The sequence below is a fragment of the Vombatus ursinus genome, unplaced genomic scaffold (assembly GCF_900497805.2).
Source record: "Vombatus ursinus unplaced genomic scaffold, bare-nosed wombat genome assembly UNPS02014775.1, whole genome shotgun sequence".
Classification (NCBI taxonomy): domain Eukaryota; kingdom Metazoa; phylum Chordata; class Mammalia; order Diprotodontia; family Vombatidae; genus Vombatus; species Vombatus ursinus.
Genome location: NW_020954553.1, coordinates 5,157,322 through 5,169,418, shown reverse-complemented (window position 1 = coordinate 5,169,418; position 12,097 = coordinate 5,157,322). Strand labels below are relative to the sequence as shown.

The following is a 12,097-nucleotide window of genomic DNA, read 5'->3' as shown; positions in this document are numbered from 1 at the left end:
ACTCTCTGCAAACTGGCTTTCAATCTCATCATTCAATTGAAAGCTCTGTCTTTAAGGTTACTAATGATCTCTTAAGTGTCAAGTCTTTTCTCAATATCCACCCTTCTTGACATTTCCACAACCTTTGATGCTGATGATCACACCTTGATACTTTCTTCTTTTTGGGTTTTTTATGACACTACTCTCTCCTGGTTTTTCTCCCTCCTATATGACCATTTCTTCTCTGTTTCCTTTGCTAGATCCTTATCCATGACATACCCAATAAGAGTGGGTATCCCTCAAGGCTCTATCATGTTCCCTTTCCTCCTCTTCTACTGTACTGTTTCATTTGGTGAGCTCATCAGCTCCCATGGTTTCACTGATCATCTCTATGCAGATAACTCTCAGATCTATTTGTCTAGACTCAATCCTCTCCTGACCTCCAGTCTTACATTGCCAAGTGCCATTTAGCCATCTCAAACTGGATGTCCTGTAAACATCTTAAAATCAGCATGTCCAAAATTGAACTTAATATCTTTCCCTCATCACCCTTTTTTCTCCCTTACATTCCAATTACTCTCAGGAATGCCATCATCCTCCCAGCTACTGATGCTTACAACTCCAGGTGTCATCCTCAACTCCTCACTCTTTTACCATCCCTCCCCCATATCCAATCAGTGGTCAAGTCCTTTTCTTTTGCAAGGCAGTCAGGGTTAAGTGACTTGCCCAGGGTCACACAGCTAGTGAATATCGTATGTCTGCGGCCGGATTTGAACTCAGGTCTTCCTGACTTCAGGGCCGATGCTCTAGCTGCCCCTTTCCACTTTTGAAACATCTTTTATCTACATCCCCTTCTCTCCTCTCACAATGTCACCATCCTAGTACAGGGCATCTTCACCTTACTCCTGTACTATTACAGCAGTCTAGTTTTTGGCCTCCCTGCCTCAAGTCTCCCTACTCCAATCCATCCCCCACTCAGTTATCAAATCTGTCTTCCTAAAGCCCTATTCAATAGATTCCAGTTGCTCCCTAATGCCTCCAGGATCTATTATATAAACCCTCTGTTTGTTATTTGAAGCCCTTTATAACCCGGCCACTTCCTACCTATCCAGTCTTCTCATACCTTACACTTCTCCATGTACTCTATGATCAAGTGACTCTGGCCCCATTGCTGTTCCTTGCACAACACTGCATCTCCTGATTGAGCCTATTCACTGGCTTAGTCTCCATTCCTGGAACACTCTCACTCTTCATCCCCACCTCACCCCCACCCCTTCCTAACTTCCCTAGCTTCCTTCACGTCTTGGCTATTCCTCCTACCTCTGCAAAAATGTCTTCCATCCTCCTAAATCTTAGTACCTTCCTTCTGAGATTACCTCCAATTTATTCAGTTTATATCTTGTTTGTATATAGTTGTTTGCATGTTGTCTCCCCCACTAGACCGTGTACGTCCTATATAGAAAGAGACACCTAGAAATTTTGTCCAAATTCCAATTTGTATGGCCCAGTGCACTGAGGGAATCCTGGTTTTTCACCTGAGGGTGAGGAGATGACTTCTCATCAACCACAGACCCTAAGTCCCTCCCCCAGTAGGGGAGAGCTTCACACACTCTGGGAAGCTCTGTCTGGTCAGGTGTCCTTCTGAGAGAGGAAGCTAGGTTTTCTTTGCCTTTTCCTTCCTGTTTTTGGGTTAAGTAATGCCGTTTCATGCATCACGGACAGGCCCTTGTTAAGCAGGAACCTTTGATAAACTTTATAAAATGCTCTTTGTTAAATTTGCATAACTCTGTGAACAATTGTAATTTTCATTTGTATATTTGGGACTGTATAAGATCTATGCAGCCACTGACTGTTGTAAGACTTCATATAGCACTGGGGGAGCGAGTAAAAAGGACAATAATTATGCTTCTCTGAGACCCCAGAAAGCTGTTCTGGGCTGGGGACATGGACAGTGTGTTCAGAATGCACCCTAGCTGACAGCTGCTTAGCAATCTCTTCTTTATTCTTTGAGTCCCCCCAAAATGTGGTTCATCTGATCTGTATGACTTGAAATCATCAAGGGCAAGGAGGCACTCTCTTACTATTTCCATTTATCCTGAGTATCAACTTCCCCTTGGCCATTTTTGTTCTGATACTTGGCAAAGAAAAGAGAAGCAAAATAAAAACTCAGCTGCTCTGCTTTCTCTCTCTGATCTGTTGTCTTCAGATGCTCCAAAGTAGAGGGTTTTATCCTTTCTTGGGTCCTTGTCTTCCTCCCAAAATAGGAAGAAAAACAACAGCAACAAACTCTGCCTTTTTTGTTGTCCTTAGCTTCCCTCACCAACTTCCTTTATAACTATTTTCACAGGATCAAGTTGGGTTCTTATAGTCTATTTCTTCCATCCTCAGTATGTAATCACCAGGTGGCACCAATGAACATAGCCAGCAAAGCTGTCCGTCATCTATTGAGCCTGGGAACAACTGGGCATGCTTCTCAACTTCGACTCCCCATCCCTTCTTTTGTGGCTGAGGTTTCTTTAGTCCATGGTCCCCTTCAAAGGCACGCTCTCCAGGCTTTCAGTACAAATGAAAGAAAAGAAAGCTATTTTTCCCACCTGCTGCTCACATGTATAAGATGTGTAAGGACTCTCTGATCCTGAGGCTTGTTCTCATTCTCCCTCTAATAATTAAACTAGTGTCTCTCTTACTACTTGGCCAGGAATCTCACTCTGGCACTTTGAATTTGTAGAAACAATGTTATAGATTTCCTCCAAGATGTTCACTCAGTCATCCTGCTTCAGATTGTATCCAGTATTAGTTAGTGCACACATTTTAATAGCTAACCAAGGGCTTTAACCATAGAGATTGAAGCAAACAGAGACAAAAGAACTTCCAAAAACCTGCAGCAGTGTAGTCAGCCAAGGAGCAGCAGCAACTTCACTTGGTTCAGAAGCTTATTTCTTTCAAAGGGAACTTTGTTTTGTAGAAGGCGTGGGTAAATTAACTCCTAGCTCCGTCTTGTGCGTCATATTCCTTGAGCACAGCACATATCATCAGATCTTTCCTTTAGTCTGTCTGACAAAGTAAACTTAAGGTTCATGTCACTAAGAAGTAGACTGGGATTTTTTTTTTTGCTTAAATTCAAGAAAGACAGTGCAAGTTTTTTGGGTTTTTTCCTCATTTTAAAATTTCTGAACTTAACAAGCATGAAATAAAATAAAATGAGTACTTCTACAGAATAGAACAAAAAGAAACGGTTGTAAACAAAATGGTGAATTTCTATTATGTATAGCTTGCTTTTCTTTTTAAAAATATATAATAAACTTAACATGTTACTTTCAAAATTATTCCACTTATCTGTGATTCCTTCCGGCCTTTTTTCTGCTCTTTTGTGCATTTCAAAAACTCTGTTTTAGTGTATTAAACTCTTTTTTCTTTGTTTTCTTTTTCTTGTTTGCAACCCTATCCTCAGCTCTCTTCCCTCTCCATTATCCCATCATCCCAATTGAGAAAAAAAGAGAAACAAAACCTTTGTAACACATATATGTAATCTAAAAAAAAACCTCAATATGTATAGTCAAGCAAAACAAATTCCTACACTAGTTATGTTAACTTGAATCCATCATTTCTTTGTCAGAAGGTGGGTAGCATTCTTCCTCACCAGTTGTCTGGAATCAGTTTGTCAGAACTTACAAAATTGCATTGGTCAGATTTCTTAGGTCTTTCAAAATTGTCTTTACAGTGTTGTTGTTATTGTACAAATTGTTCCTGGTCCTGCTCACTTTACCATGCATCAGTTCACATAAGTTTTTCCAGGCTTCTCTGAAACCATCCTTTTTTTCATTTCTTACAGCACAAAAATATTTCATTACATTCATGTATCAGGATGTGTTTAGCCATTCTTCAGTTGATGAGCCCTTAACTTTCACCTCTTTGCTAGAAATATTTTTGTACATGTGGGTCCCTTTTTCTCTTTCTTTGAGCTCTTTGTGCTATAGCCAAAAAAAAGCGATAGCTGTGGTGCTGTCACTGGGTCAAAGCGTAGGTGTACAAGTTAGTGACTCAGGAAGCATAGTTTCAAACTGCTTTCCAGAATGATTGGACCAATTCACAGCTCTATTAGCAATGTCTTTTTACCTGCAGTACATCCAGTAATCATCATTTGCTTTTTGTGGCTTTGCTTTGCCAATTTGATGGGTGTGTAGTAGAATTTCACAGTTGTGTGCATTTGCTTTTTTCTAATTATTAGTAACTTGGAGCATTTTTAGTATGCTTGTTGACAGCTTGGATGTTTTCTTTGGAAAACTGTTAATATCCTTTTACTGCTTACTTGTTAGGGAATGGCTCTTGTTTTTATAAATTTGAATCAGTTCCCTATGTATCTTGGATATGACACCTTTATCAAAGAAACTTTCTACAAAGATTTTTTTTCTCAGTTACCCGAGAAAAGATAGGTTTCTTGGAATGCTGAAATTTGGTCTACTATAAAATTGTCATTTTTATTCCCCAACTCTAGATCAAAGCTGAATTGAAGCAGGCCCAGAAGAAACTACTAGATAGCACAAATATGTGTTCTTCCATCACAGCAGACTGGGAAAGTAGTCAGCAGAAAGTAAGAGAGCTTGAACAAGAAATGCTTAGACAATCTGAGAATATTCAATCACAAAACAATTTATATGAAAAACTTGCTCAAGAGAAAACCAGAGTGGCTTATACAGAGAAAAAGGTAATTGTAACTATTTACGTTTGGCTCTTTTCAATAACTAGGCCTGGAAACTATCACTGAAATCCTCTTTCTCAATATTCCAGTAATTGTGAAGTTCATAATCACAACCTGAATCAATTCTGGGTATTTGCAGGAAAAAATACTTAGGATCTGACCTTTTCTTCATCTCCCCATACTCCACAGCTTCTAGATTCTGGGTTTTCCTTCCCCTCCCCACCTCCAATAGTGTGAATTTGAAAGAGTAGCATCTATTAAAACCACAATGTGACCTTCATAGGATTACAGAATATCATATTTGGAAGGGTCTTCAGTTGCCATCTTGTCTAGCTCACACATGAAAAAGAAGTCCCCTCTTCAACACACTGAACAAGTGATTGTAGTCTCTCCTTGAAGAACTTGGGTGTGGAAGTGTCCACCATGCCAGGACAGTCCATGTAGATAGGTATAATTGTCAGGAAGTTTTCCCTGCCTCAAGCCTCAACTTTCTCCTTTGCAGTTTCTATCCACTGCCCTTAGCTCTGCCCTACTTGACTTAGTAAAGTAAGTTTAGTGTGTCTACCATCTAACAGGTTAGAGTCAGACTGTCCCAAAGCTATCCCTTTATATGTTTTGTTTTGCACTTTCACTTTGAAAAGTATTTTTTTAAGTGTGTTGTAGTCAGCCACCAGACTGAGAGTGAAAGGAGCCTTGAGCTCAAATCCTAGCCCCAATCCTTAGGAGCTGTGTGACCTTGGGCAAATTGATTTATTCATCTGCAATTCTCACCACCTGGTTGTTAGGTAAGTACTAGGTAAATGTGAGAAGTGTCCAGGGCTTTAATCTTGCCTCAGACATTTACTAACTAAGTGGGAAAAATAATACCCACAAGGTTGTTGAAGATCAAATAAAATAATGTATGTAAGAGTCTTTGCAAACCGTAATATTCTATATAAATGTCAGCTATTATTATTGTAAATAATTATAATAAAATTTAGATATAGTGCTCCCAGGTGGTTGAAGTATGCCACAGTAATATGGTCCAAACTAGAAACTAGTTCTTTGACTAAGATTGAAAGGTTTAGCTCTCTACTCAAGTCGACCCAGATTTCATCATGAATTTTCTACAATTTATATTAAATATGTATACATTTTTTAGAACAGCTTGATCTAAGCAAACGTGGAACATCAAGCAGATAACACTTATAGACTCAGTCAATAAGCATTTACTAAACACCTACTATGTGCCAGGCATGGTACTAAACACTGGGGACACAAAGAAAGGTAAAAAAAAAAATCCTTGCTCTCAAGAAGCTCACAGTCTAATGGGGGAGACAACAAAAACTATGCACAAACAAAGATGTAAATAGGGGATAGTCTGAGAGGAAAGGCACAAAGATTAAGGAGGATCAGGAAAGGCAGGACTTTAGCTGAGGCCTGAAGGAAGCCAGGAAAGCTAGAGGTGGAGAGGAGGAGAGAGAGCATTCCCTGCATGGGAGCCAGCCAGTGTCATTGCTGGGAGTCAGGGAACAGGCAGGAGGCCGGTGTCATCAGCTTGCAGAGCACCTAGACAGAGCTAAGGCCTGAGAAGGCTGGAAAGGGAGAAAGGAGTACCTTCTACTGCCAGGCCCTGTGCTAAGTGCTGGGGATACAAACAGAAAACACAGGCCCTGCCCTTGAGGAAACTACAGTCTAGCAGGGGAGACCACTCTCAGAAGGGAGTGCAGCTCTATGGGAAATGAAGACACGGCTGGATGGGGAAGTCTGAAGGAGTGCAGCAGGCTGGGACATGACAGGTTAGGCAGGGCTTTGAAAGCTAAGCAGGACTGGAGGTTACTGAGTAGTGAGGTGACCGTGGCTAGAAGACAGCTGGAGATGTAAGACTGGAGGTCAGCAGAGATGATGTTGTTGTTGTTCAGTTATTTCAGTCATGTCCAACTCTTTATGACCCCTTTTGGGGTTTCCTTGGTAAAGATAATGGAGTGGTTTGCTATTTTACAGATGAAGAAATGAGGCAATCGGGGTTAAGTGACTTGCCCAGGGTCACACAGCTAGTAAGTGTCTGAGACCACATTTGAACTCGGGAAGATGAGTTTTCTTGCCTCCAGGGCCAGTGCTCTGTGCAGTGTGGGGCCACCTGGCTGCCCAGGAGAGAAGTTAGGGCTGGACAAGTATAGCTGAGAGTGATGTGCATAGAAGTGATGACTGAAACCATGGGAGCTGATGAAATGAAGTAGTATGTCAAAAGAAGAGGAGACAGGCCCAAGAGCCTTGGGGGATATACACCCTCAAGTGTGCCGGTCGGGCCGTGCACTCTCCTTCTAACAGGAGCAGGCTACCAGGGTCATACTCACCAGTCCTCGGAGCCCACCCGGATAAACATAGACACGAGCCGATCGGGAGGTGCAAGCACTCGAACTTTATTCAGAGACCATCACAGCAAGGCCAAGCAGGAAAGCAAGAGCAGGAGCAAGAGAGCGAGCTCCGACCCCTACCCTTATATACCTTCCTAGCCCCTCCTCCTCAGCCCACCTACTAGTGATTAATTGTAGGATCAGATACCGGAAGGGGATGTCTGGGGTTAGCACTGCACCAAGGGAGAGGACGGGACAAAGGAAGCTAGGCCCAGATACCAGAAGGAGGCGTCTGGGGTTAGCGCTGCACCTAGGGAGAGGACTAGACAAAGGGAGCTCGTTCTCTGCCATCCCACTCCCATATGGCACAGCCCCCTGCCTCAGGAGCACATGCTCCGGCTACTTCCCTGTATCCTGTTCCTACCCCAGTTCACCACAACTCCACATGGCACAGCCCCCTGCCTTGGGAGCGTGAGCTCCGGTTATTTCTCCGTACCCAGTTCCTACTCCAGTTCCGCAACTCCACATGGCACAGCCCCCTGCCTCAGGAGCATAAGCTTCGGTTACTTCCTAATATCTTGTCCCTGCCCCATCTTGCCACAACCCCCACATGGCACGTAGTCAACATCAGACAATCCCTCACACTCAAGCGTGACATGAACAAAGGTCCAGCAAAGCAACAGAGGAAGAACAGTCAGATAGGCAGAAGAAAAACCAGGAGAGAGCAGCATCATGAAAACACAAAGAGGACAGTGTCAGAGGCTACAGAGGGGTGAAGAAGGATGAGGGGTGAGAAAAGGTCAGTAGATGTGGCAATTAAGAGACCATTGGTCACTTTGGAGAGAGCAATTTGCTTGAAGGATGAGGTTGGCAGCCAGCGGGTAGAGAGAGAAGAGAAAAAGAAGCAGAGCAGTGTTGTTTGCAGCAACATTTAAAGGTAAGTAGATGGTACAGTGGATGTAGTACCAGGCATAGAGGCAGGAAGACTTTGACTTAGAGCTGTGTATTCCTGGTAAAAGAATCTCCCTCTTTTAGCCTCAGTTTCCACAGATGTATAATGGGGATAAAAATGGCACCTACCTGGTAGGGCTGTTGTGAGAAAAAAATGAGCAAGTATGAACAAGTTGTTTTACAAACCTCAAAGTGATGTATCATGTTGTCATTATTAACTAATATTAATATTATTATTTAAACCCCAAGATACAATTAGCTATCTTTGTTACCAATAACTGATATCATGCCTAGACTTGTACATGTTCATCAAATAAAGGTGTTAGAGCAAAATTAATAAAAAGTATTTCATAGTTGTAGTCAGTCTTCAAAACATCCTTGACATCCAGAGTAGGAATTGCTGGTACCTGATTTGAGACAGTATCAAATATTTTCTTTTTAAAAGTGTTTTATTGTATTTTTGTTTATTTTGTTAAACATTTTTATTGTTTTTTTTTTACTAGAACATGGGCATTTTAAAGAGTTTTAAAAATATTTTACTTTCAATTCCCAATTCTCTCCCTCCCTCCACCCCCTCTTCCATCTACTAAGGAGGCAAGAAGTGATACTCATTATATATAGTAAGTCATGCAAAACATATTTCCGTATTAGACATGTTATGAAAAATAAAAAGCAATAAAAAAATAAAGTGAAGATCAATATGCCTCCATCTGCAGAGTTTTATCAGTTCTCTCTCTGGAGATGGATAGCATTTTTCATCATAAGTCCTTTGGAATTGTCATGGATCATCGTATTGATCAGAGTAGCTAACTCTTTCCCAGTTGATTCTCATTACAGTATTGACAATGAAGTCATATTCCAGTTGCATTAATACACCAGTTTGTCCCCCCATTCCTGCCAAATGCTTTCTCATCAGTGCAGAGTGTAGAGAATTCTGTACTTGTTTCTGGATTTCAAGCTACACCTGACATTAGGCTGAAGTGCACAACAATACTGTTTGTTTCGGGGTTTGTCTAGGATTTGTCTGATTTAAAAGCAGTTTGCAATCTTCTGAGTATTACTTTCTCATCATTTTCTACTCAAGGTCTTGGAACTCCAGGAGAAATTGGAAGCTGCAAATGAGTCTTGTACAAAAACTTGCATTTTAGATAAAAAGCAGCTTGAAGAAGCGGTAAAAGAAGCGAGAAAAAATGAGGCCAAACTAAAAATGCAGTATCAGGAAGAACAACAGAAGAGGTAATAGGAACAGCAATTGTAATTTGCTATAAGGGGCAGAGATTACATTCTAGGAAGTAACTGTCTGGTACTATTAACCTAACATTAGAAAGACTTATGGACCATCCCTAACTTTCTAACTGGGGTAATACTCCACACATTCATTATAACTTAATTGTCTGAAACTTGGAATACTTTTTTTTTTTAACACAGAAACGATATTGTAAAATGGGGTTTGCTTCCTAAATGCCCCCACAGAGGCCCATTTAACCCAAATGTAACTGAACTATAGCAATAGCAATTATGATTTCTTTTCATTTTTATGGGTAAATGCGTTCATCTGGGAACTTTGGATGCTAGGAACACTCTATCCCTGCTGTAGTCACAGTCTCTAGAAGACAATCCCTTTTCCCTTAGCCTCAGTCTCTTCCGCTACCATCAGAAGTCATTGGGAATTATTTGCCCCAACTCATGTGCTAGGGTCAGAAAGAAGGACAACCAGAGTCATGAGGTGGGAGGTGAGTATTTTGGTAGAAGCTCCCAAAGGTTATGAGTGGGGATAGAAGTGGTTAGGAATGGTGACATGGTCTTGCCTTGGTGGAGAATGGGGGGAAGCAGAGATAATTAAAAAAGAGTCTACGAGATACGATTGTTAATGAAAGAGTATGGGAGATTACAGGAATAGGATGGGGGTCAGCTCTCTGGTGAGGGTTAATGGTATGAAAAATAGAAATATAAGTTATTTCTGGCAAGCATGTGTATGGGAAGAATTAGGGGTGGTAGGAAGGCATTATTCATTGAGAGACTGGAGGATTTTCTATAGCTAACCCATCTGGGGTGGCTCTTAGTATATGAGTAATGCTTATAAGTCATTTGTTAGAATATTTGAAGTTGTTTGTAATTACATAACCCCTTTAATCTTAGACCCATAGTCTACAGACTGTGACAGTGTATGAAATAGTGGGCAACTAGGTGGCGTAGTGGATAGTGTGCTAGGCCTAGAGTCAGGAAGACCTGAGTTCAAATCTGACCTCAGACACTTACTAAATGTGTGACCCTAGGCAAGTCACTTAACCCTCTTTGCCTCAGTTTTCTCATCTGTAACATGAGCTGGAGAAGGAAGTGACAAACCACTCCGGTTGTCTTTGCCAAGAAAACCCCAAAGGGAGTCGCGAAGAATTAGGCACAATTGAAATGACTGAACAACATACGAGATAATTATCTCCCACACTTGTATAAAACAAATTCATATTATTCATGATGTTTTATATGGATCCAATGTTTTCCTTTAAAGGGGTTCATTGTTCTTTGGACCATCTCAATCACTCTACAAATATTATTTTAATAAGATATATTAATGGCTAAGTATATTGCAATGTTCAGCTATAGGGAGAGAACAATAATGACTTGTATCTGGGCCTGCTGCTTTCTAAAATGTTGATCCAGTAGAACAGATCTTTGGTCTAGAGGTGTGCTAGTAAATGTTTAATAATTGGCTGACTGAGGGGAAAAAAGTGCACATGATACATTTCTAAGTTTAATCTTCATTATTAACATTTTCTCCATCACTTTTTTAATTGCAGAAAATCAAAGAAACTAAATCAAGTCCTGATTTGTAGCTTTTGTTGATTTCCAAGGTGTAAATGCTCACCCTGAAAGTTTACCAATCAGCTCTTACTCTAGCATGCTTCTGCCTTGGTCCTACAGAATGTTCAGTTCTAGACCAGTTGCTATTATGATGATTAGCTTCCTTGCATTTTCAACGGTTGTCATACTTTATTAAATTCCTCTGACAAAAATAAACATATTTTCATGTAGGGTTTTATGATTCAAGCAAATGGAGCAGATCGTGCCAGGAAGTTTCACTGCTCTATTATTTTTATAAAATAGTATAACTTCTGATTTCTGGACCAGAATTTGGTCATTGCTTATTTTGGACTATCAGCACATTATATATCAATTATTTTCTGAAGTGTTCCTTGGTTATAACTCAAAATGTTTGAGTTTTCATTGAGTGTTGTCTTTGATATAGTTAGCATATGGGTCGCCAACTTGTAATTTAACACCAGACCAAAGTCTTAGACTTGCTCTTTTTGCCAGAAAATAGGAGTAGAACCACGTGGAAGAAGGAGCCAGTGGTAGCAGAGAATTGTTCAAGTTTGGGCAGTTAGGTAGCCCGCTGCATAGAGTGCTGGGCCAGGATTAAGGAAGACTCATCTTTGTAAGTTCAAATCTGGCTTCAGACACTAGTTGTGTGACCCTGGGCAATAACTTAACCCTGATTGCCTCAGTTCCTCATCTGTGAAATGAGCTGGAAAAGGAAATGGCAAACCTCTACAGTGTCTTTAACAAGAAAACCCCAAATGGGTCACGAAGAAGCAGACATGACTGAAAATGACTCAACAACAACAACAAAGCACATATTTAGTAGAGTAAAATGACACCTTAAAAGCTCCTGTCCAATAAAGTGTCTCCTCTACATGTCAAAAGTAGGTAAGATTTCCAAAAAGATATAATAGCAACAATAATGATAATATTAATAGCTGACATTTGTGCAATGCTTTAGGGCATGCAATGAATATTATATACGCTATTTCACATGATCAGCAACAGAAACGATTATATGACAACTTTCTGATTATTACTAAAAATGAGGCATAGAGAAATAGAGGAGTAGAGATGGGAGGGAACCAAAGCAGTGCATTGTATTTATAAACCTGCTACTTGCAAATATAAGCAGAGACATTGGAGAGGTAGAGTAGAAGCAGGCTCATTAGCCAGCTACAAGTCTCTCACAAATATGGCTATGAGACTCTTATTTGGGGGAAACGGAAAACCTATTTGTCCACTCTAGATACCTGTGCGCCATGTCTGTGAATGAGTTATATGGTCATAGCTGCTTTATCATCATCATAGT

General features: G+C 40.6%; 1 protein-coding gene across 2 annotated transcripts in view; it reads left to right on the top strand.

The window, feature by feature from the left end:
- The window catches only part of CCDC30 (coiled-coil domain containing 30), a 105,049-nt gene that overhangs the window by 55,404 nt on the left and 37,548 nt on the right, over positions 1–12,097 (top strand). For both annotated transcript variants that reach the window (XM_027864732.1, XM_027864731.1), the window contains 2 exons: positions 4,475–4,684; positions 9,050–9,201. In XM_027864732.1, coding sequence (XP_027720533.1) covers positions 4,475–4,684; positions 9,050–9,201 — 362 coding nt within the window. The remainder of the gene's footprint in view (positions 1–4,474; positions 4,685–9,049; positions 9,202–12,097) is intronic.